Below are 27,129 nucleotides of genomic sequence, written 5' to 3'. Positions count from 1 at the left end.
TTAGTTAAAACTGGTAAGGAGCTGTAAGAGTATCAATCAGATTGAATGCTGCAGAAGACGATGGCGAGACCAGCGAAGGACAGGAAGCAGAGTTGGAAACAGCAGAGATGAAGATGATGAGGTTCTCTTTGGGAGTGAGGAGGATGGAAAGGATCAGGAGCGAGTTCAGAGAAACAGCATATGTTAGAAGATGTGTCTGAAGATAAAGTCAGACTGGGATGGTTTGGACATGTACAGAGGAGGGAGGGTGAATGTCTCGGTAGAAGGATGTTGAGGTTGGAACTGCCAGGCAGGAGGGCCAAGAGGAAAACCAGAGAGGAGATTTATGGATATAATGAAAAAGGAAATGGTGTTAGTTGGCGTGAGAGAAGGTGGTGCAGACCAGACGGTTAGATGGAGGCAGAAGATTCACTGTGGCAGATCCTGAAGGGAAAGAAGCAGCTGCAAGGTTTCATTTTGAAACCCAATGGTTTAATGTGAAATTAATGATTATACTGAGTTTTGATCTATTGTTCAGATTTGTGAGGGGTTTTATTTGCAGGGTGTGCTCTTGTCGCTAATGTTGGTCCACAGTCGCCATAAAATGCAAATATTCAGACTCAAGAGAGGGTTAAAATATTTAATGATTCCAACCACTCATTTCTGTTTCATTTGAGGTTTTCTTCTTCCCCCTCATCTGACAAATTGAGCCCTGGAGAGTATCACTAAAACTCTACCCTGGAGGTCTCCTCTTTCATTCCCCACGATGGGAACAAATAAGCATTTCTGCAAAAACCACTCACTAACCCTGCGTTCCCAAATCTCCGGTGTGCAGGTGGACGGGGACGACAGGGAGTACAGTGAGGATGGCTGCATGAAGGAGCCCTCTGCTCCGCCTCTGGCGGTGGCCGTCCCAGAATCGGGCCTCAAGATAAGCCACACTTCCCCTGACATCCCCCTGGAGACACAGGCTAAGCTGGAGAACAACCAAGTCCACACTCTGGCCAGAGATCGAGTCCAGAGACAGATTACTGAGCCGACGTCATCTGTCCGGTCAGCATACTCACAGACACATACTTTTAGATAAAAGCTCAACGGCATATGAAGCAGTGGCCGGGGGCTCTTGTAAATGTTAAGAACAAAACAAAAGACTCTTAATATTAGAAAGTTATAGTTTAGTTGCTACAAAATCTCTTAAGGCTTTAACTGTCTATTTTGCTTGTTGGTTGAAAAACTAGGTTCAGCTAAACAAGAACTTCTATTTCACCCATGTCATCATCGGCATATAGGAGCATCATATAGTGACACAATTCAAATGGTTGAGGTCATGCTAGTTCTGATATCTGACCTCTCGTTGCAGTCACAATTCCATTCGTCGTCAGATGAATCTGTCCAACCCGGACTTTAATCCCACTCAGTTCCAGCGGCAGGAGAGTCTGTCCGGTTTGGGTCGGATCAAGCCGGAGCTTTACAAGCAGCGCTCGGTGGATGCGGAGGACGGTCACCGAACCAACAGCTGCGGGCGTCTCCATTTGATCCTGAAATTTGACTTTGACCTGGAGCAGCTGATCGTAAAGATCCACAAGGCTCAAGACCTTCCTGCCAAGGATTTCTCAGGGACGTCCGATCCTTACGTGAAGATCTACCTGCTGCCCGACCGCAAAACCAAGCACCAGACCAAGGTGCACCGCAAGACTCTCAACCCCGTGTTTGATGAGGTCTTTCTCTTCCCGGTGGCTTACGCTGAGCTTTCAAACCGTAAGCTGCACTTCAGCGTCTATGACTTTGATAGGTTCTCCCGCCATGATTTGATTGGCCAAGTGGTGGTGGACAACTTCCTGGATCTTGCAGACTTCCCGCGGGAGACAAAATTGTGCCGGGACATACAATATGTAACTTCGGTGAGATACCCAATTTTATACTCTACCTCAGTCTACTTTCATTTTGCCATCATTGATTTAACATAAACTTCACTGTCAGCGTAATGGTTTGCTTGGCCAAGTGGTTTTGACCAGCATGTGTGCAGCAGATGGATAGTCGGTTTAATGGGCCGGGATTATCCATATCATTCAAAATCCTGTGTCCCAAGGGGTCACCCTACAATCTGCTCAAACAATAAAAAGAGCCCCAAAAAAAAGGAAAGGAAACAGTAAAATCCCATCACAACAGTGGTGGGAGGAGCAATATCAATGGCCTCGCATTTCAGTTTCCCTCTAAGTGGAACTCGTCCGCAGCTCCATGAGGCAGAGACATCGAAATATACTTAGACACAGTTAATGTTTAATGAAAGCTGTATAAAACACTTGGGGGTAGTGACCCAGATCTACACCAACACAAGACTCAGAATGGTTTGACAGAGATACTGCAATACTGTCTATATTACATTATTCACTTGGATAAATATACAGCGTCGGTACACTGTGTTACTCAGTAATGAAGAAAAGCTCTGCCTGCCAGGGAATTCCTCATGGTCCGACCGTCTGATGGAGTGACAACTGGTGTGCTGGGGCTCCGTCTGGGAGAGAAACTGTGTCCTAATTTCTGCTTTACGGGCAAACCATGTTAAAGCAAAAGCACATGGTGTTTATGAAGTGAAAAATCACAGACAAAATGTCTGAATGTTAACAAGCATCCCAAAGCTGATCACATCACTATGTCAGACGTACTCGTTGCCGTACAGCATTTATCGCTATATCACAATGTTAGGAGGCAAGATTAAATTCGATAAGTCTACAACCATTCAAGTCATTTTTGAAGACATGCCTCTCATTGACAAGCTTAGAAGGGAGGTCCGAGAAAACAAGTAATAAATATGCCTCTTAAAATGGAACATGTGTTGTTTTCCCATTGACCTTTCTACATGCCCCTGTGTGCGGATGCAAAGGCAGGTCCAGGGTAAAACCATATTATTTTACCATGTTTCCTACTCTGACTACACCTAAAAAATTTTAGAAATAAAAAAACATCTCCTGGGCCAGATTTTAGAAAGCCCAAAGATGCTAAAGTGAAAGTGAAGCTACATATTAGACTGCAAATTTTTTTGGAGCATTGCATTTCCTTCCATTATTGCAGTTTGTAACCGTCGCTGCTAAAATTTCTCCGAGGTCCTGACAATTCTTCATTTTGGAGTGATCAAGAAATTCAGCAAAAACTTGCTATCTGTCTTTCAGTCTGCTCAGTGGAGACTTTTATATAAATTGCTCATTTTGCTGGATTTTAAAATTTGTACCTGTCATCTCCGCTGTGCTCTTACCATCATATGATGACCTCTTAATGGAACGCGTGGTTTCGAATTAGCAGTTTGCTTCAGGGTCATTCACTCGGAGCGGATTCTGCATCGTGCCGGTGTCTCGTCTTTTTCTTGATATTCCTAGAATTTGTGAACACAGCTGTACTGCGAGATGGTTAAAAAAACAAAACAAAAAAAAAAAGGGCACTGTATTGTATTTTTTTCCTTTCTGAGCTTACTGGCATTCATCATCAGGAGACTGTCTGAGAACTTAGTTCAGGATGTGAATTTCAGAAAAGTTCTAGTGTGTTTTTTTTGTTTGTAAGGCTGCAGATTGTATATTTTTTGACCCTTAACAAAAGAAAACTGAAGATAAGCAAAAAAAAAAAAAAAAAAAAGCAAAGACCTTGTACAGACAACCTTGCAGCTCCATTAGTGACAAAGGAGAGCGTCTCCTACTGCAGTACTTGTCTGATTTTTTTTTTCTTCTAGAAATTGACTTGTGCTGAGGAAACTGAGCATGTAGTGCAATCTTAGGATGAACACAATGTTGGCCGTCAAAGAACACGCCAAGCACATGAAACGACAACACAGGGAGAGCCAGCCAGAACGCCGTAGCTTATTCGAAGGGAGATAAAACGCTTTAGAGATTGGTTTCAGGATGCTTTTTTTTATCTGAGCAGAATATGTTCGTGTCTACAAAAACCTTGCAGTTTGTAATCTGCTTGGAGTGTGAACACACTTTTCAGGTGGTTTTGGTTTTACCGACCGGTGATTTAAAGTTAGCTGTGTTCAAGCCAGTGGACTCAGGAATATGCCAGGAGAAAGTCGGTTCTGCAAAGTATACTTTTACTCTGGTTGAGCCTCAGTGCCGATAAAATCTTAGTCTTTCGGGTTATCCCTTCAAGGGTAGCCACAGCAAATCAACTTTCTCCATCTAACCCTATTCTCTGTATCCTCCTCTCTCACACCAGCTACCTTCATATCCTCTCTCACTACGTCCATAAATCTTCTCTTTGGTCTTCCTCGAGACCTCTTGCCTGGCAGCTCCAATTCCAGCATCCTTCTATCAATATATTCTCTATCCCTCCTTTGTACATGACTGAACCATCTCGGTCTTGCTTTTTGACCTTCTGTCCAAAACACCTAACATGTACTGTCTGATAGACTCATTCCTGATCCTATCCATCCTGGTCGCTCCCAAAGAGAACCTCAACATCTTCATCCCTGCAACCTCTAGTTCTGCCTCCTGTCTTTTGGTCATTGTTACTGTTTCTAGGCCATGCAGCATCGCTGGTCTCACTACTGTCTTGTACACCTGTCCTTTCATTCTGGCCGATAGTCTTCTATCACATAATACCCCTAACAGTTTTCTCCACCCATTCCAACCTGCTTGGATCTGTCTCTTCACCTCTTTTCCAGACGATAAAATGTCACTTCAATATGTTTAGCTGGGGTAAGAACCTGAAGATATTTGTGACATAGCTAGAGTAGTTTTGGAGAGAGTTGTATTGTTCCTTTTGGTCCCCTTGCAGGGATCAGACTTTCGTTTCCAGGTTTGGAGCTGCCTGTTGTCTATAGCAGAGACTTGTAGATGTTATGCTCAAAGAAACCCATGTCACTCCATTTATCGCGATGAATGTTTCACTGATCGTTGGTGGTACGAGATGGGATTCACTTTAATTTGTAAGTTTAGTTACACTGGAAAGAAGTAGTTTTTTTTTCCCCCTGCAGAATCGTTCTTTTGATATTTGGTCAGCTAGGAACAGCAGCAATATCTATTCAGACATAATAATCTCGCTTTAGCACTCAAATCTATCTGCACATTCATATTCGTTCTCAGAAAGGGGGGCTCGCCAACTTATGCCCCCATCATCAAACCAAATATCTAATAAAGGGAGCCCCATTGGATAGTGACATAAGGACATTTCTCAATTCTAAAATATAAAAAGACAGCAAGTTAAAAAAAAAAAAAAATCAAAAACAAAAAAAAAAAAACACATTCCTAGAAAGAATTGGTAAAGGTTATGAAAAATAAATTGTAATAAGAAATTAATGAAGCACTATTGGCTCTTAACTATCTCTCTTACATAGATATAATGTCAGCTGGTCAACCAGATGCAAGATAATTGCAAGTTGGTTCAGACAGTTTATGTTATTTATTGCCACTTCAAAAATAAATTAATTCTGTTTTCTGTGTTGGTCAGCCTTGGGAAAAGATCTGCTGCCTGCAGAAAAAGATAAAATGCCTAAATCTAAATTATTCTTTCTTCAAGGTAAACAAACGAGTCAAGGATGAGGAGTGGTGTTCACGAAATGTTCCCCCTGTAAATTTACATACAGAAATGAGGCCAATACTCTTGCTTGCTAATTTTAATATTTTTCCTCTTTGTTATGCTGCATCAACAGTAGAAAACAACAATATTTGTCCTTGTGAGAAGAATTCTGTGCATGCAGCATGTTTCAGAACTGCAGCCACATTATGGGAACAAACTATGTGAATCAAAGCCTCTGTGAGAAGCAAAAATTAGAACAATGGACATATATGATAATTAAAGAATAATATAAATAATTAATTAAAAAAACATATGCTAGGTAAAAGTTTTTACGTTAGTCCGTTGCCCTCATGCCTTCATCTCAAGCAGTTGACTACTTTAATCAGAGTTTGGCCTTTGCATGAGGTACAATTTGCATCAATAATACCATAATGTACCCTCATTTTCTTATCGACAATAGCTATAATCATTCTGTCTGTGTAATGTTAAAGAATGTGTGATTGTGAACGCGAGACACTTTCATCACAACAATGGTTCAGAGCGACAACCTCCCTCTGTGCAACAAACAAGTCTTTCATTTCCATAAACAGTGTTTTGAAAAATGCACTGACCATAGATTTTTCAAATTGTGCTTTCTTTACGTCCCTGGTATAACATTTTTGCATTTCTTGTTATGCCATCTAGGCCAGGTCTGGCTAACCTGTGGCTCCCAAGCCACATGCAGCTCTTACGTTCATGTCGATTTTTGTGTTTGTGTGTTTTTGTTTATTTATTTTTTAGCTGTGTGGGGAGGATGCTGGAGCGGCACGCGATTGCACAAGTGAAAAACACACAAACACAAAATTTTGACATGAACTTAAGAGCCGCATGCGGCTCGGGAGCCACAGGTTGGCCAGGCCTGATCTAGGCTGTGAATAAGGCAAGGTGATGCTCAGGGCAACTAAGTAAAAACTCAAATAATATGACATTTAGATTATCTCTATCCCTTGACTAGTTGAATTGCAAGACAGCATTTTTCCCAGTTTGGTCACCATGACAACTTTTATCAAGACTTAATTCCAATATCCAGTTTTTTATAACTCGAATATCCCGAATATCTTGAATATTATCAAATACACGCACATTGAACACATTACTAGATCTGTGTACTTTAATAGTACATAAACTGCCTTGTAGTGACACATTTTGCCTTGACATATTAAAAATTCCCAACATTCAGAATTAAAACAAGGATTATTTTCTTGATTTTGTACCTTTTCGAGTATCGGTAGTTTCTTGTTTTTGTTCATCACACTGTTTAAGTGGATCCAGGAAGTCATTCACTGTCCAGCGTCTATGGCTTTCTCTCAGACTGTGGCCTTCATCAACAAAAATAAAAATCCTCACCTCTTTTTTATTTGATCTAGCGGCAAATATCTCTGTCTGACATTGTGGATACTTTCTCTTTGGGGAAAAAAAAAAGTAGTTAACCTCTTCTTTATAGCAGATGCTCTCAAACTTTTCAGCCTGTTTCAAAACAGGTCTTAGGCTGATGACCCTCTAGCCCGAGAACAGGAGAGGCAGAAAAAAAGTTGCAGGCAGTAATAATTTAACATTTCTAAGTGTCGGATGAGCTTTTGCTGATTTCAAGGCAGTCTTGCTGTTTTATCATTTTTTTAGCATCTAAATCATCGTTTTAGCACATATTCTGAGGGGAAAAAAATGTTTTCTTTTGGTAAGCAGTTTGCTTTCACCACACACTTCAGTTTGCATCAACATCAAGGCCTATGAGTTCAAGTTGTTCTTGTTTCCAACAGAAATCAGGCTGAGGCTCCTTCAGAGTTTTTAGGAGACCAGAGAGACAACCGAGCCCCTCTTTTGTTCGACCGTTCATCCGTTTTCCGCGAATGAAAGGTAGTTAGATAAAATAATTATTAAGACCTTCCATTTGTAAACACGAAAACGGCCCACATTTGTCACATTTAAAGGCTGCCATTGAATGCAACAGTGTCGGAGTAGGTCGTATTTTAAAATCCAGGATTCTGTTGATGAATTATCCTATTGCTATAAGTTTCTAGTTGCATGTCACATTATCTAATGCTGCACAACTGATACCACTAGTTTTAGACATTGCAATCCCTTACGCAACTCATAACCAAGGAAAGTAGGAGTCCTGCTTTGACGTCTTTGCCCGACTTGTTTGAAAGGCTTTGGAAACTTACGCTGGCAACAACGTTGCCCCTCATCCAATTAAGTTCAAAGCAGAAACACGATCATTAGCCGGATCAGCACTTCCTCAGTACAGGCCTGTTTGTACGAGACTAACTACATTACTACAAGGATACTCTGGCCCCTTGACATGCACACACACTAATTGTGTTGGTTGACAAATATTATTCTTAGACCTGCTGGATTCTTCCTTTGGGATGGCATTTCCTGCTAAATAAGGTCATAAATAGTTTAGTGAATGACGTGAACTATTTCCATCCACTTTCCATCTATGATCCCTTATTGCTTATCCCTTCAAAACATCAGAAACTATTTCCAGCAAATAATAAAGTGAGAAATTTGCAGGCCCAAAGAAATTTGACCTCACACTTCAAGGTAAATTAGAAAGCAGTTTGAACAACAAATTAGTCAATATTTCAAAACACACACAAAATGTATACTGTCACATTTCTACTTCCAAAATTCCTGAACACAAATAGTCTTTAAATGCACAGAGGGTGAATAACTTTCATTCATGGATATCAGTACATCACATACAGTTTTAATGAAATATACTTAGTGTAATTCAGGCAAAGATAGTGTGAAAGTGAAAGGATTAAAATTGAAAAGCCATCAATTTACAGAGAAAATAAACAGGTGATAACATCGCAATTGAGCTGACAGGTTGGGTGAAGTCAGAAAAAAGATGTTATTGAATGAAATCACCTCTGTGATATTACAACAGTATATCATATTTACACAGGTGAGACTCCCGTTTAATGTTGATGAGAAAAAAAGTTGTATATTCTGACTACCAAAATTATAAATCTTCCAAAATTCACAGACAGGTTCATCGTCGCTGCTGCTTCATTGTGGTTTCAATAAAACTTGAATGCCTTGAAGGTTCAAAATCAAGTGAGTCAGTAGTTCAACAAAAATATGTCTAAATACACTGTAGTTTTGTCAGAAGATTGACTTCACCCATGAACACATCAATGGCTACGACAAAAGCCTTGACAATCTACTGTCAATGTGTCCAAACAATCAAGGATAGAGACAACCCATCAATTGCACAAGTGTTGTTTCCTCCCTCAGAACTAAACTCACAAAAAGCATTTTATTTCCCTTTTACGTCATCATGTAATTCAAACTCAAATGAGGAGTACATTTTAATTCCCTCCACCTCATTATATGAAACCTTCAAATCCACAAAACATACGGCCGCTGACTCCGGATCTACCTGAGAGTCGATCGTTCAATCGACATCAATAAAAGCTTATCTCGATAGATAAGGCCTTACCGCGCGAATGGTTATCCATAGCGATACGTCATTTCCCAGAAGGAGATGAATTTTACAAATATATCACACTTGAAACCATCTCCCTCTTTCGGTGTGTGTGTGCGGTCCCAAGCAGAAGTAGGTTACTTCCCCTGGGACAGGGAGGAAGCACCCAGCACTGGTCCAGTCTGTGTGCATTAATCATTACTCCTGGCACATTGAGCCGCCCGCCGTCCCCCTTCATGTGGCCCGCGGTCTAATATGGTCAGATCTCTGAGCTGCCCGCTTAAAGACATAGACCTAGTCTTCTTATCTCAAAGAATTGATTGACAATTAAATCTAAGATGGTCGTTAAATCCTTTGATATTATATTTCAAATGTAAAAAAGAAAAGGGAAGGGAAAAGGAAAAAAGAAAAATCAAAATTTGTTGCCCCCAAACCGGTAGAGGAAACAGCAGCAGCCATTGTCCAATCCAAACCATTAGTGCAAATTTTGAAACAAAATTTTTGGGGGTTAAAAGTACAGAGAAAAATGGATTTCACTTTGCATAATGTAAAAAGTTTGGGTGTAAAAGTCATTGTAAAAAGCAAAAACGGATAATGCTAATGTGCACTTAGTAGATTCAACTAAAATGCAAAGTCACAGCTATGAGAAACTAAAAACTTGTATAAACCTGTTTTAAACGAATATTTAAATGTTTAGTGTTTGTACATGCAACAAACATTATACAGCCCACATTCATTTGAAACAGCTCCAAATCTGTTTCCAGATTTTCAAACTAAAAAAAAAAAAAAAAATCTGGTGTAAAATACTTGTACCGCTGTTTATAATCTAGATAAAATTCTCTATTCTCTGTTCTGTTAAAACGTCCATCTAAGAAGGCCACAAGTCCACAGCAAGAGTTCCAACATGCACGAGTGTGTGTGTTGTATAATCATATAAAAACCTCAAATCTGTGATCGCTGGAAATTCATAGAAACATAACAAATCTGTGTTGTTTCAAAGTCGCATGAAAAGATTGCTTTTCCATTATCTTCCAGTTCCATTAAGTTTCCAGATCCTACATTTCATTTGTTTAAATAGCATTTTATTTTTTTCAGTTATAAAGTAATATAGATTTAGATGTTAATATTTTCAATAATTATCTAAATAGATATTGAAAGATATTACACAGGAAGTCGAGCTATTTGGAGCTCTGGCCATTTAAAGTACTTTTTTTTTTTGTTTATCTCTGCCTAAATGACTTTCTGTTCCAACCTTGAAAGTCTGTATTGTAGATTTTTTCAAGCTACATAAACATCTCACCTCACCAAGTTGCCTGCCTCCAGTGACTGTTCAACCCGAACAGAAATCATGGCCCGATAAAGCCAACAGAACCACATCATCTGCAAAAAGCAGAGACTTGATCCTGCAGCCACCCAACCGGATCCCCTCGATGAGCTGGCTGCGCCTAGAAATTCTATCCATAAAAATTAAGAACAGAATCTGTGACAAAGGGTAACCCTGGCGGAGTCCAACTCTCACTGGAAACTGGTCTGAACCCGTCCCCCCATCTGCAAGTGGAAGGAGGCTACCCTCTTGTCCACTGGGTTGAACCCCTACATGCAGTCGGGGAGACAGGGGGAAAATTAATTTTCCCGCACCTGCCCAGCGCCTCTCTCCAGAATAAAAAGAGTCCAGCCCCTCTCGAGAGGCCTGGTTCCAGACACAATGCTCTAGTCGGAATCTCTCAGCCTTGCGCACCAGCTCAGGCTTCTCTCCCGCCAGGAGGGCAGTCCTGCAGACGAGGACCACCAAGGTCCCCCGCTCTGGCTACTGCCCGGCTCAAACTGCACCCGACCCCTTTGCACCAAAGCCCTGGCACCAAGGAGGAACCCCGATGACCCGCGTCCAGAAAAGGGAAAACTGGGTTCAATGATTTTCTTCTTCATGAGGGTCTTCTGAGCCACACTTTACCTCGGGTGACCCTTCCAGGAGCATAAAGCCCTCAACAACATAGCTCAAACCCGCGCAAACCCCTCCACCATGGTAAGGTGGCAGCTCACGGAGCGGGCTCGCTTTTTAGATTTTAATTTTTTTTCAACATTTTAACGCTATGACCCTGGAGATTTAAAAAAAAAAAAAAAAAAAAAAAAAATCACATTTTTCAAACTGAACTAACCAGGAAAGCAGAAACAGTCAGAAAAAAAAAAACCAACCTGATCATTTCCCGTCATGCTCTTGATCGTTAATCGCATATATCAAGAGTACTCGGGTCTTGCTCCGGCTTGTTTTGAATTAGTGTTTGTAGTGATTCCGTTGATGCTAATGGACTCCCCAGCACCTGAGCACATGTCCAGAGAATCAGTTTCAGGAATCAATGATGTTTTGTGAACATCCCTGTTTCTTTCTTTTTTAGCAATTAAGACAAAGAGATGTAACACGGCACTGCTACAGGGCTGCTCAATAGTATCGACTGCACTTTTGTTTGCCTCTTATTAGGGTCTTGATGAATGAGGTCGGGGTCCGCTTCCTGGTATTCGTGTATCCAAGTGGCCATTACTGAAGAAGCTCTCCATCCCCCCCTCCAAAAAAAGTGCTAGTTGAGGACTCCTAATCACATTAGCCCTTATCGACAACGCAAATAGCTCCTCAGCTTTTAGACACACTAAATGGGTCAAACAAGGATTCTATATTCCATACAACCCCCATAGTATCCTTAAAAACATTGACACTAGCTTGCTGTTTGTGTCTTCCCCTATAATTGCACATGAAGTATTTATAACTTTAGTTAAATTTGATTGACAGAAAACAACCTTGACCTGAAAATTGTATTATAACAAATAGTTGTTTGTATTGAATTTGACATCAAACCAGAGTTAAAATCCAAAATTGGTGAAATAATACTAAATTTGATTCAGTATTCTTAGATATTTATCAGCCGTGTGAAGTTGGACAATAGAGCAAAGAAGAAAACGTTGAAAACCGAAACATGATATATATGAAATATATTCTTCGATCCATCCATAGTCACACATAGAGGGGTGGGTCATGGCTTCTTAATGCTTACCAGGCTGACTTGCACACCCGTGTACTCAGGGACCAACCATAGCACTTCCTAGGGTACCCAAAGGTGTTTTCCAGGCCAGATGGGTTATACAATCCCTCAAATTTGTTCTGGGTGGACACACTTAGACGCGCCTGGAGGAGGACCTCTATCTAGAGATTTCCCAGAGTTTTTTTTTTAACTGGTATCATAGGTCTGCTGACTCTTTTCCACTTGAAGGAGCGCCACTCCAAGCCCCCCTGCGGGTAGTCTGAGCTCCTCGCCCGACCGCTAAGGCTAAGCGCAGCCACCCAGCAGAGAAATCTCATTTTAGCGGCTTCCATCTGAGACCCCCCCCTTTCTTTTTTTTTTTTTTTTTTAGTCTTTACCCGGAGCTCATGAACATTTGGTGAGAGCGTGAATTGTCAGGGAAACTGAAGTAGCAACACACAGCTGATGCCAAAACGACCCACCTGTCCAGCTGTCGCTGCATCATACAATACCCACAAAAAAAAAAAAAAAAGACCCAAAGAAGCCAAAAAGCCTTCATTTGGGGGGAACAAATCCCCCTGCAATGCATTTCATTATTTTTGCAGAGAACAACAGCCTCTGACCACAGACTGCCCTGAGGGCTTTCCAGCAGTTACAATGTAACAAGGCCAACAGGAGTATGCTATCCAAAGAAAGCAGAGACGACACTCTTCACATTCTCCTTTCCCAAAATAACCAACTAAAGCAACTAAAGCAAACAGAACAGATGCTCTTATGATGCTCAATTGAAGAAAAATAAACCCTTTTGCATGAGATGTCTGTGGAGGTTCTCAGTCATCCAGGTCATGGTCAACTCTTATCAAAATCTTCTTGTCGTGGGTACTTGACTTGAATTTCTTAACTTGAAGACATTTCCCCTCCCTCATCCCAGAAGCTTCTTCTGAACTGAAGCTCAGAACTGAGAGGTGAAATATCATCAAGTGAAGAATTTCAAGTCCTTTTGCCACGACATGAAGATTTCGACAAGAAATCTTACCAAGAGTTGGTTGGTTCAAAAAAAAAGGCTTAAAATGTCAATGTCTTTTGATGGCACTGATACACTCGCACAGTTCAGTCCAAGTTCCAAAATGCCTTCCGAAAGGGTCGGAACACGTGAGTCCAAAACTAAAGCTCTAAAAAAAAAACCAACTATGTTAAACAGAAAGAAATCATATACTTACAGGCAACGCATGGGGTGAAAGGCTGGAGAGGAAGGTACACCAAGGCAGAAGCAGCAAAAGCAGGTGTGGTGATTATTGGCGGGAAATAAACAATAGAGTTTGACAGGAAGTGATGAGGCAATGCAGGAATGATTTCAAAATAAAACAAGAAGCACATCAACCATTCAGGGGTGGCGTGGCACAGGAGGCAGAGCAAACATACCTGGTTTGATTTCCGGCTCCTCCTAGTTTGTCAAACTATGGTTGAGCAAGATACTGAATCCCTGGCGCTGGTGGACGGCGGCCTCCTGCTCATGGTTCATCCATGATGGGTTCATTGCAGATAACAAATATCCCATACAGGGATTAATAAAGTATAAAAAAAAAGTTTGCTTTTGGACACGAAGCATATATCTCTGGATAAATTTCCGTTTGAAATTCAAGTTTTTTCTTGAAAAACAGAATCTACTAAAGAATATATCCACATTCAGCCATGATGAGATCAATCACTCAGAAAAAGGTTTCATTTTTTTTTTCAAATATTGAACGATTCTATATTATCTGTACACTCGTGTGTAAATGTTTTTCATTCACAGGCACATTAGCAAAATTTGGTAGTCCACTCTTACAACAACAACAAAAAAAAACATTTAAAATGATTTTAGTGACAACTTAAGACTTTCAAATCACAGACTGATGAATTATTTTGCTGTGATAAAGATGTTGCTTGCTACAAAGCAAAGCCTGAAAGCAAAGCAGAGCCAAAAAGTGCTCCTGAAGGGAAGGAAATCTAAGTTTAGCTGCAGAAGATGGACATTTTCTTTTATTTCAGATTTGCTGCAGCAGTTACAGCAATAGTTGTATTTTAGTAGACAAATATAGGTGAAAATAATCCCATTGACAGAGCCATATTAGTTGTCAATGAAACAACTAAGCAGAGCCCAGGCGTTTTTAAGAAGGGATGATAACATTTAATGAGTTTTTATGCTCTGATCGTTGCTCCATGTAGACGTTGAGTGGATCAGCAATTATAGATTAGAATTCTGAATATTTATTTCATCTCACTGTCAACATTATGTTTTGTTTTTTTCTTTTTTCTTTTTACAAGGTCCATGCTGTGTCCTAAGATAAATGGACTTGTTTCTTTTAATTCGATTGTCAGCAAATTTACACCAACAGCGGTGTAATCCCGCTGTGCATGTCTCCGTGCACGTGTCCTGCCCATAACAAATAACTCCAATTAATCTTAATCAGTGCAAGAAAGAGCACATATTGATGTTCAGGGCACACATAGATTTTCCAGTGTATCCACTACACCTGACCTTTAACTATGCTATCTGGCTAATTGGTTGCTTCTGACAAAGAGCTAATACACAAACAGTAACAAACACACACACACACACACACACACACACACACAAACACACATAGACACGTAGTTGTTTTTTTTTTTTTTTTAATCATTCATACACATACAGGTGGGGATCAGTGTGTGGAGGAAAATGTAAAGCCATGAAAACCTCCTGCTTCATAAACATAATGCTCGTCGTCACGATGCTCACACTTTATTTTCAGACATGTTAATTGGGAAAAAAGGTGGTGTTCGCATGAATGTGCTGAAGCTGTTAAAGTGAGGGTGGCGTTTTAAGAGAGACGCGGGGGGTTGAGCGGGAGTCATTCGTAAAGTTGCAGCTTCCAGCAAATGAACAACAAGAGGACAGGAGGGGGTGATATTAATGTGGCAAAAGAAAATCTAAATTAAAAAGCAAATCCCATGTTCAGAGCTGATGTTAGTGTTTGGTAGTTGTTGCAAAGTTAATTGTTTTTTAATTTTTTTTCAACAAATAAATACAAATAACTAAAGATTTATGCATTATAATCGTCAGTGATCGTAAGAGTCAGGTGTCTTTGGGAACTCAGAGCTCTCTGAGCTCTGAGGATGATAAAGGAAGCAGATCTGAATTTCTTGTGTAAAGATGTGAAATTATGATGGGAATTGGACCTTAACCTTAAGCCAGAGTGGCCAGACTTAGGGGTTTAGACATGTGCATAGGAGATACAGTGAAGATCTGAGCAGAAAGATGCTGCGGTTGGAATTCCCAGGCAGGAGAACCAGAGGATGATTGAGAATATTTATGGATGGAGTGAAAAAGGAAAGGAAATCAACTGGTTTGAGTGAAAATGGTGCAGAGGAGATGGTCAGATGGAGGTCAGATGGACCTCCCCGAATTCGCCGTGGTGACCAAAAGTAAACCATGTAGATATATCTTGAATCGTACCACCAGACATACCCTTCTCTTGATTCCCTCCTGATGGGGATGACCCATAAATTACATTTATGGTCCCTTTAGCGTTGTTCAAAAGAAGACAATGTCTTGCTAGTGCTTGTTGTAAAAAATGCGTTTAAGGCTTCCTTCAGTGACTGTAATAATGGTAGCTGTTGTTCACTTCTCCCATCAGGTACTCGGGATCAGCCTTCTACATTTTCTAAAGGGAAGCAGAAAAAACATACAGATGCAGGAGATGACTCTTGAGTAGATTGTCTTGTTCCCTGAAACATATTTTACATTGTTAGTTTTCTTTTAGATGGCACAGAAAATCTCATGTAAAACGGTGTGCTTCTTGGGTCGTGTTCTACTACACGATAACTCCATAATACGTCTTTCTTTCATTTGGTGCATATTATTTGCATTGCATTTATAATGTACCATACACCTGGTGCTGACACACCCACTGCGCTGCTCCTCTGGGTACCTGAATGTTCACAACGCAGCTGGTTCGAATGAAGGAGGCGTATCATCCATTTTGATAAGCCAGTGGAATATGGATTCTTGTTTTTTTTTTTGGCATCTTTCTCTCCATCTGCTCTTGAACAATGGGAGAATGACTTTTAGGCACAAGAACCAACTCCTTTTGGATTTTAAGGTGCAGAGCAGGGTCATTTCCCTTGCCATTATACAAAAAATTATAATATTGTGATAAAGTTCTTTATCTTCTGTAATGCAATTACAAGAACAGAAATGTTGTACATTCTGGATTCATTGCAAATCAACTGAAATATTGCAAGCCTTTTATTATTTTAATATAGCTGATTATGGCTTACATCTTAAGAAAACTCAAAAAAATCCCATCTCAAAACATTAGAATATCATGAAAAAGTATTTTTTGTTTTTTTTAATTGCATTTCAGAAGATAAAGAACTTTATCACAATATTCCAATTTTCTGAGACAGTCCTGCACAGTAAAATGAATTTAACTACAGTCTTTGTGTGGCTGCATATTAAAAAAGGAATGACCAAAAAAAACATAATTCCATGCCTTCATCTCTTAGGATATTTGAATTACTGCAAACGCCGGGATGTTTCCTCCTTATATTTTGCATCCCATGTAACACGCCTATACTCACTAAACCCCAAGTAATAGTTTCTCCGTGTTTACAAATCCTCGACTTTGCCTCTTTTAACTGTCATGCGGCAGCAGCTTCATGGGAAATGTTTGTCCTTCAAAAGTAGAGCAAAGCATTAGTCATCCTGGTAACATATTCAAAATGAAAATGGCGGTACGGCGTCAGTTCTTACCCCACGGGCGTCTGCCCTCCACTCAAAATTGCCTTGCAACCCAGCTGAGAACCATTGATCTGAGCGATCTGTTGGAATGAGCAGATATCAATATTTAGTCAATATTAAAGACCAATAACTGTTTTGAGGCGAGCACTGACAGTGAAAAGCTTTGACTGCAGAGGTTTTCAGCTGATCTGATTGTAACATTATGACTTGATATATCTATGTTAAAAACTGGCTGCTGTTCTTCATCAAATGATACATAAGTCTGATTCTGACATATTGATTTCCAGGACAATGTGGACTTGGGGGAGCTGATGTTCTCGTTGTGCTACCTCCCCACGGCAGGGAGGCTCACCATCACCATGATCAAAGCTAGGAATCTAAAAGCGATGGACATTACTGGAGCCTCCGGTGGGTTTCTGAGGTTCAGTCCTATCTTAACTTTGGAAAAGTTAAGAGTTATAAAAACTATTGATAGTCTTCCATCGACTAGTTTAAAAATTTGTAAACAACAATACTCGAACCAACCATACAATTTCGTACTTTAAACTTTGTAAGCATCATGATTATATCCCAAACACCCTATTAAGTACTTCGCAATCAACCTGCACTTTAATAATAAGGGTTGATTTTGCCTCAAGACTATAATTACATCAAATCTGGATATGGTAATAATCACTAGAAGACAAAGTTCAATCAATACATTTTTTTTCCCTTGCCTTGTGCCATTTCATAGTTGCGGCTAATCATGATGAACACATTGTGAGGTTCTGGCACCGGTCAAAATTATTAATGTGCTGTTTTTCTTCCAGTAAATAGAAAATGTTAACATGTCTTTTCTTGGAAGCAGATGTTTACATCTCAGCTTCTTGTTCCCTCTCCAGATCCATATGTTAAAGTGTCCATGATGTGCGAAGGCAGGAGGCTTAAGAAGCGGAAGACTTCAACAAAGCGAAACACTCTAAATCCTGTGTACAACGAGGCGATCGTATTCGATGTTCCCCCCGAGAACATCGACCAGATTAGTCTTCTTATAGCTGTCATGGACTATGATCGGTTAGTTAGTCGTCGTCGCTACATTTCTATAGTTGCATGACAGTTTTGAGTCTGTATGTGTGTCGCTGTTGTTCTGCAGAGTTGGACACAATGAGGTCATCGGGGTGTGCAGGGTGGGCAGTGAGGCTGACACTCTGGGACGAGACCACTGGAATGAGATGCTGACATACCCACGCAAACCCATTGCACATTGGCATCCACTCATAGAGGTATGCTCTTTTTTTTATGCAACATCTCACTCAGAAATGAATGTGTCTATCTGACAATACTCATTAAACATTGTCTTTGTTCATCCATTGGCTGGACACAAACAAGTGACCCTCACCCTAAAGGAGCAGAGACAGACCATAGTTCCGTTATGTGCCTTGATGAAGTAGACAAAACTCACAAAATAATGTCATCTGTATCCAGTCTGGTGTAAATTAGAGTAGAAAACAGAAAAGTTGTGTAAAGATGAAGTTTTTTGATATGGAAAACTATCTTTCCATACTCAGCATCTTTGTTCAAGGACTTTTACATGACCGTCGCAGGGGTTGTACGAACAAATCTACTTTTGGTGTAAACTGTCTGTTGCCTGCGTATTATGACTTATTTTTCTGCTACTTCATGTTCAAAGAAAATTATTCATTATTATGTTTTTTTTGGCCATTCTGATTCAAAATATCTGGGCGGAAAATCCCCAACAAAGCTGGACACAGGATGTCCAGTTTGACAAGACCCGATTTGGGCCAATTTCTTGCTTCATTATGTATTCCACCATCACGCAGATATACTGCTGTGCTCTGAAGGTACTCTAAAAAGAAACATTCATAACATAGTTAGTGTAGGAAAATCAGTTTAAAGTTCTTCTGGTCACATTTGAAAAGCTAATTTTGAAGGGTAATCTAAAAATCAGAAACCAAACAAATTACATAACTAAAATGCTGCTTGTTTTGTAGCAGTTGCCACAACACAGACACCTAGCTTACAGAGACAAATACATTCACATTGCTGTTTCTATTTCTGAGCTCCCAGCCCACACTCATTAAAAAAACAGAGCATTCTCAAACAGATGTTGGACCGATTCATGTAAATTCATGTTGAGTTGTCTAAGCTGCATTCACTGGTGTTCAACTAAAGGGGGTCAGAAGATAAAGCACTTTAAAATGAAATGCCTTTTCCTATTAATGTAATGCCTTAACATCAGCTGTGAAACGCATTCGGCTCCGATTTCAACATTTCGCCTTAAATGCACTCAGAGGCCGATTGTTTTGCCATTCTGCCTGCATGTAACAAGCAGCAGGTGAGTGGGAGATGGCTTGTTAGCTATTGACACAGTTCATCATGAAGCCCTTTCCAGATATCATTATTTTTCCCAGCGGGGGTCTACGGATGCTTTTTTTTCTGCTCATATCCAATGACAATGTCTGTGATTTTCTTCAGCCACCCTGATAAAATTTCCATATAAAATCAGGTCAATTAAAAAAAGATCTCATGATTGTGTTACCGTCCTAATGAATCCTGTAACACCCCAGACGATTGTATCCGACTCGATAAATGGCAATAATCTATTTCGTGCAGAAATACAGGACAGTCTCAGAAAATTTGAATATTGTGATAAAGTTCTTTATCTTCTATAATGCAATTAAAAAAACAAAAAATTATTTTTCATGATATTCTAATATTTTGAGATAGGATTTTTGAGTTTTCTTAAGATGCAAGCTATAATCAGCAATATTAAAATAAGAAAAGACTTGCAATATTTCAGTTGATTTGTAATGAATCCAGAATGTATGACATTTTTGTTTTTGTAATTGCATTACAGAAGATAGAGAACTTTACCACAATATTCCAATTTTCTGAGACAGTCCTGTAGATGTGTATGATGATTATATGATGTGGCTTACCAGTTTGGTTAAAAGATAGTTTCAACTAAAGTCATGTCATGGCTGTTTCATCCCCAACAGGTATGTTATGCTAAGTGCTACACAAGTATAACAAGACTGCAGTAGTGTGTTACTTTTTAATCCTTTCCCTTTACCAATTTTGCTGAATCTGTCTGATATATGAAAGTTTGCTCCCGTGTTTATTTTGAAAATGACACCAGCAAGATATTAGAGTGCATTTTGCACCACGGGGGTCCTCTGGTTGTGTCATGTGATTAGTTACAGTTAAAGTCACACTGGAAGGACTGGTTGGAGGTCAGTGACAGTGATGGCTGAAGTGGTGTAGCTAGGGCAGCTCCCTTTCTGTCTCCAGGGCCATTTGTATAGCAATAAAACACACACACACACACACACACACACACACACACACACACACACACACATACAGACAGACAGACCAATAGTAGTGTCTTTATCTGAGGCCATTAGCAGTAGCAGTGGACTTCAGCAGTGGGACCAAAGATACAAGCTAATGGCTTATTTGTGTTTCTCGAAAAGATCTTCACATGACTCCGGGGGAAGGGGGCAATCAAGCCCACTTGTCACACATGCAAGCACACACTCTTTTCTAGCCCTGTTAGTCAGGATTGCATTACATAATAAATTCCTTAGGCACCTAAGTCTAAGCAACATGACTTTGTGCCTAAAATAACCCAAAAATCAATTCTAACACCAAGTCTTGACCGTCAGGAAGTTCTGCACATGTTTTTTGTACACTTTAAATCCCCAACATGCTCTATTGATTATATTTGTCCAATTAAAATAGAAATCAAAGATAACATAGTGAATATATACCTGCACTAACACACACATAAGAACATGCAGACGGGCATTCTCATGTTATTGAGCAGAAAGGGAAGGAGGCAAAAAGCCCAGTTGCTTCTATTTTGTCTCATGAGTGGTTTGGAATGGAAAACAGAGCAAAAACTAGAGTTAATGTCACCGCAATTCAATATTTAAGGCGCTATGATTGGTTTGGAGGCGGCTCTTAGTTATGGTGGGACACGGATGCGGAAATTTCAAGATTGTACTAAAACAATACATGTTCGGGCCATTAGAGGAGATGAAAAATTTAATATTCACGATGAGCTATGTCGCCGCTTGCACTTGACTGTTTGGGTTTTCAATTTCAGTAGCACATTTTATGAGTGCATGTTTTGATTTGCACATTTGCCGACGCTGGCTCAGCAGTCAAGAAACTAGTAATAGTCCCATCTACATTATTTACCTGTCCTCTACCATATTTTTCACTTTCTACCTTTGATTGCTCTGCTACGTATTTATTTTATGTTACGTTTCGACCAGGTTATTATGACTTAGTCAAAGTCAGCTTTATTGTCAATTTCTCCACATGCACTGGACGTACAGAAGAATCAAGAAGACGTTTCTCACAATCTCAGTGACATGAAATTAACAAAATGATAATAATAATAGAGTGCAAATTGACATCGCACTGTTACATTAAACAGTAAACAAGCTATGAAGGATGAAGTATATATATGTTGTTCGTTTTGGCATTCATTGTTGACAGCAGCAGAGAATTTTATCTCATTGTATCATACTTGACAAAACCTCGACTAGACAATTCTATACACAGCTTTGTCTGAGCACTCAGCCAAGAAAATAAGACAGTTTTAAAGTGGAAAATGTTTGGGAATAGTGGGCAATTCAACACTTGATCAGACGGAAAAGGCATGAATTTCCTTGACATAAATCCCAAGGAAAAAGGGAAAATAAACAAAAACAAAGCCACATGCTTAAGGTCAAATCATTGATGGCTTTGATTAAAATGAAAAAAAAAAAACCCCAATCATCCAGATAAAAAAAATGAGAAAGATCTTTATCACAAAACTAGCTAATCACTGCCCCAAGGTTTATTTGAATATCTGAAAATTAACCCTTTTTGGAGGAAATTGATGACAGGAAGCACAGAGCTGCTGAATTTGGGAGCCTGTCACACTCTTTCTTTTTTCTTATCACAATCAAACCCTTTCATCGCAATATTACCACTTTTTTTGTGCTACTGCTACTTTGCAGAGAAAAACCTTCATGCTGATATTGTACCATCTACCATTATAGCATTACTTTTTGACCCTTTGCATTAAACTGTCCAAAAAGAACCCCTCTGCAGCTACACTCCAATGCTTTCACCTTTCCAGCAGTTTGTATCTGCATGCATGTTATATTTCATAGTTTAATGTTTACTGTAACAGTTTAAAACATTTAAACACTATTATTATTATTATTTTGTTAATTTGATGTCACTGTGGGATTGTGAGAAACGTCTTCTCGATTCCTCTGTATGTCCAGTGCATGTAGAGAAATTGGCAATAAAGCTGACTTTTGAACGTTGACTTTCAAACATGCTGTTGAAAATTTATTCATGTAAAAGGGGAAGAAGCAGCAACCGACGTGGGGCCCCCTTGTGGCACCAAACTGGTTTAATCCCAGCCTGGGCACCATCACCGTAATGACAGCTTCTTTATTTTTCATATTGGTGCTAATGACCCGAACCCAAAAGAATTCAGACACTGTGTATATATAATAAAGATATTTTCTGAAATTACCTAAATTGTTTCTCTTTGCTCTTTCCTCATTCAGTGGGTGGGACAGGGAACAGCAGCAAGCAGCAGCCAAGGAGGATCCACCAATTCCTTGAAGACCCCGCCCTCACCTTGATCACAAACACACACACACACACAAACACACACACTCTTGCGCCCAATCACACAAACACAGAAAGCCTCAGGTTGGTAGAAACATGAATGGTATGTACATACAGTACAATGTCTAACTAACAAATGGCCTAAAAAGCCATAATTGAAACATGTGTCTTTAGATCAAACTATGCTATAGAGTTATAAGGAAGGCTAATCTCCACTTCTTACTTCCTCATGTGTCTTTACAACCAAAAACACTTAACTACATTCCAAGTGAGTTGCTGTATTAATCATTTTGAGTTATTACTGACAGTATTAACATATTGAGATTATATAAGGTCAAGCTTTTGTGGACCAAAGTTATTATTTCTTAAGGTGAATGTGTGACGCTGTAATTGTTAGTTCTTGTGAGCGATCGGCCGCTAAATGGTGTTGGTGTGGTTAGAAAATGAATGATGGATGAATTCTAAATGACAGAGAGGGAATTTCGTTTTTGTTTTTTTTTTAATTTTTTTTTTTTAATGTAAACTTTTAGTTTTACTTTATTGGACGCCGACGATGTGACCCAGGAGATAGAGGGATGTTATGTACGTTGGTTTGTTTTGTTTTATTATGTGCATGTTTAATTATCGTATGTAACAGGGTGTGGTCAGAATAAAGAAAAACAAAGTGTAATAATTAGATTTTGTATTGACGATTGCATTGAGGCGTCTTACAATCGGTTCAAAAATCCTATTAGTAATTGTCAGTGTGTTCTCACTAAGAGACCAGTTAGTGTTAAGGGGTTTCATTTAATTGTAGCTTGTTTCTTGCCTGGTGAACGGACCAAAGTTCAGAGTTTAAGATTCATTTAAGTCTTCCCATCCCTCTGGCGAACCTTTTCATTCAATTGAAGGAATAATCCAAAGGTTCTTAGGAACTAAAACACCTGATACCACTGAGGTATTCCACGGTAAAGTGGAGAGCGGATGGAAATACTTGGATGATACGCGTATTTCAACAAATGAACAAAAACTTGCTTGAAATATAAAATATTTACTTACTAAATCACTAAACACTACTTTGCAATGTTGTATTTCATTAAACGCCTCGATACTAAGAAAAATGCACATATGCCAATGTTCTCCATATCCAGTGTTTGTTTTTTGCAGCGTAGAACAAGCGCGGCAGGGAGCCAGACGACAAATCATCAGCCCTCAAACTTTGTATTACCATATTGATGTTGCAACTACATTAGGACGAAATTTAGATCTTTCCTGAAACCTTGGTCAACTGAAGATAAAATAAAAATAATCATAGGGATAAATTAAAATAAAGCTACAGTCAGCACTAGCTAAATACGATAGATCATTAGAAAACAGGCAAATCAGCTGACATTTTTATGTTTTGTTTTTTTTTTTTATGTCCAACCACATTAAGGCAACTGCACATTACTGTTCTTACCAGATTTCCAACAATTTCATTTTTTGAACTACATGCTTTGAAGCAGCTATAAACACATATAAACACTGACACTTTCACATTAAGATTTAAACCCGTTATAAGATTCTCAAGGTGATGCGATCAGAAAACATATTTAACAGTCTATTCTTGGTTTATGGTTGAATCGACGGGATAAATGCAAACAATGCTTCGAGGGGCGCATCAGCGAGGAGAACACAAACCTTCAGCCCTGGAGATTTGTGCCTGAACCTTAACTTTATGAGTTTTCATAACCTCTTAAACCTGAACTCTCCTACGGGTATATTCTTCCCTAACCTCCGCCTCGAAGGACCTGCAGGCAGATGGCTGGCTCCAGAATGCGGAAAGCACTCAGCCTCTTTGAAAAACTTTAGTAATTCATAAAGTATTTTAACCTCCCCAAACACATATAACGCATTAGTCCACCTATTCCTATCAAATCTGTGATCTGCAGCACAATAAAGTAGAAAATGATTATAGCAAGGGTGACGAAAAGATGGGGAAGCTTAAACCATTTTCATTTCTGAGAGAAACGAGGGACAATAAGTGTAAATACCCAACAACCTGCAAAAAGTAAAAGTATTCTGTTTGCCTGGTTCATTTTGGAAGCACGTATGAAGCAGTGCAGAATAAATTCATATTGATAAATGTCTCAATGACGCAGTTCGGTGTATGATAATTGAGATATGTTCCTAATCCAATGCGTTGTTGTTATAAACACTGATGTCAGCCAGATTCGCTCCTGTTTTCCTCTCTGGCAGGGAATGTATTATTCACCGATAGATTTAGGAATACAATCCGCCCTATTACTCTGCGAGACAACTTCCTTTTTTTATTTTCTTCCATGAAATGATACCACACCCTGCTCTTGTTTTAATAAGCCTGTGTTTGTTTTCGGAATATGTGTCAGACGCAATCACAAACGACAGTGACTGTTTTTCTCTGTGTTTGTAGTACATTGCATGCATCATCTGTGATTTTTTTTTTTTTTTCATAGCTCCCCTTTTGTTGTGAGATACTAATCATATTGTTAAAAAAATGAAAAATAAAAATGTACCATGAAACTAATGCAGACCCCTGTAAATTCAAATCATGGTTCTGTGCAGATGATATTAATAAATATTTCTATATGGATGGAATGGTTTCCTGAGGCACTAGAGAGCGTGGCCGAACAGACGTGAACACGCATATCTCCCCCCCAACACCTATGCTCTGAGTTCTCTCAACGGGGCCATTGTGATTGAAAGAACTGTGAGGAGCTCTTGACACCTCATATTGTTGGCGCTCACTCTGAAATAAAACCTAATAGAAAGCGAGATGTTTAAAAGATGATTTTGACACGTGTATGATCTGTATGAGGGTGACGTGCCGGAGATTTTCACATTCACCTAGAGGCGACAGTATATATGTTAACCGTCAGTTTGAAAGAGAAGTACTGGAATTTTTTTTTCAACCTGGATTCTATATCCCTATGTACACAAGAATGGGCCTTTTACTTAGATGGTAAATCCCTGGAGAAGCGCGCCGTGGTTAGAAGGTGAAGGCAAGCTGCTGCGTTGCAATCGACGAGGTGGATCAGAACTTCTATTAGCTCCAACCTAACCTCATTCACCGCTCAATAAGATAAATAATGGAGTTTTATTGGCAACTGGTTGGGAATACTTATGCAGCGGCTAATAAAACAACACAAAGGCTTTTAGCCAATCACAGAATGTTACGCATATCAGTAATATGAAAATCAATCCATAGAAAAGAAAACAGGCATTGAAAAATATTATGTATGTATTTTCCATGAGATTTGAGATATCAGTTTTGTTTGACGTTAACTGTAGTATCCCAGCTAACGCTTCATTTACAGGCATCCGGACTTGTTCAGTGTCTGCGTTTTTTCTGACTGGACATCTCGACATAAGCATAATGGAACAGGTTGGTTTGAAATATATATGAAATGTGTTCATTTGGGTGACTCCCGCCTCTGAAAGGACCTCCAATAGGATATATAAAACCTCACATATGAATTGATAACTTTGGTTAAACCAAGGTTGGATCAGTCCTTCATCTACTCTGGGTGGATGGTTTAAATATTCACCTATTTTATCTCAATGTGTCTGCTACAATTATTGTCATTATTCAAAATGATCACTTACGCACAGGGAATATTTACCAAAGAACAACTTTTATACAATGGAAAAATACAGATTTTTTTTTCATTTTAATCTTATATATGCTAGTCATATTATTATTTATGATACCATTATTGCTTTTGTTATCATTTTTATTGTCATCATTAATATTTTTGTCATTATTATTATTATTATCATTATTTATTTTCTAGAATAAACGCAGGGGTGTCCATGTGGAACCTCCTGTGGCGGCCATATTGGTTTATATTGTAATCTGTCCTCCTCACTGATGGATTTGTTTAATCTGGGATCACGTCTTTATCCTGAACCATTTAATTTCAGTGTCATTTGAAAAAAATTATCTTTTTTTCCAATATGTTGTAAAGCTTGTTGTATTTTCGGAGTTATAATGTTTGGATTGTTTAACTATCACGTGTGGATGTGGGGGTTGGATGAGAAGTATGATGAGCGTAATAGACAGTTCAGAATAGATATTTTATCGCAAAATGGCATATACTTGCTTTTAGTTTTTTTTGTATGTTTAATTGGAGTTTTAACAGTTTCTCACAATTCACTCAGTGAACGTTGGGATCACTTCTGATTCACTAAAGGGGAGACTATATTCACACCGGGCGCATCAATTTGGTCCGTGTTGCTGTGTGATTGAGAGGCGGCTGCAGAGAAATGTTTGCATGCCTCCTCGCTCCCTCCCTCCTCCCCCCGCCAACCATCATAAATGCTTTCAGTTACAGTTAAGCTTTGTGTTAATTCCGCTTATGCAGATGTGTAGGTGTTTGGCTACGGCTTCATTTTAACATACTCCCACGTGCAGTTGCTTTGCTCCGCTTATCCCCCATTCCCATTTTGACACAATGTTGACGATGCTATTTTCACTCGGAAAGAGTATTTTTTTTACTCATCAACTCGAGATTTACTATCGCCTAGAACCAAACACTGGATAAAGCTGTGGTCTAAAATCTATTGGTCCTTTATTTCACTTTGGAGACTCTTATTCATGGGTTTGAATACATATGAAAACGGAAGGTCTAATTAGCTGACTGCTTGTGTGTGTGTGTGTGTGTGTGTGTGTGTTTGTGTGTGTGTGTGTGTGTAAGTGATCTCAGAAAGAACAAGGAAAGTGGGGGTAGAGGATCATCCTGCCCATAAGAAGCACT

The 27,129-nt window shown here is 39.3% G+C and overlaps 1 protein-coding gene across 1 annotated transcript in view; it reads left to right on the top strand.

Annotated features, from left to right (window-relative positions):
- LOC147225067 (synaptotagmin-9-like) overlaps positions 1-24,959 on the top strand; it is a 36,794-nt gene extending 11,835 nt beyond the window's left edge. Inside the window, exons 3-8 of the mRNA XM_086163521.1 lie at positions 815-1,032; positions 1,340-1,880; positions 17,020-17,140; positions 17,614-17,785; positions 17,865-17,994; positions 22,312-24,959. Coding sequence (XP_086019647.1) covers positions 815-1,032; positions 1,340-1,880; positions 17,020-17,140; positions 17,614-17,785; positions 17,865-17,994; positions 22,312-22,389 — 1,260 coding nt within the window. The 3' untranslated portion in view covers positions 22,390-24,959. The remainder of the gene's footprint in view (positions 1-814; positions 1,033-1,339; positions 1,881-17,019; positions 17,141-17,613; positions 17,786-17,864; positions 17,995-22,311) is intronic.
- The last annotated feature ends 2,170 nt before the right edge of the window (positions 24,960-27,129 follow it).

Source organism: Fistularia commersonii, chromosome 17, assembly GCF_037954325.1.
Source record: "Fistularia commersonii isolate RoL2024-O1a breed Wild chromosome 17, RoL_Fcom_v1.0, whole genome shotgun sequence".
Classification (NCBI taxonomy): domain Eukaryota; kingdom Metazoa; phylum Chordata; class Actinopteri; order Syngnathiformes; family Fistulariidae; genus Fistularia; species Fistularia commersonii.
The sequence above is the reverse complement of the archived record's forward strand: the minus strand, read 5'-3'. Positions and strand labels throughout refer to the sequence as shown.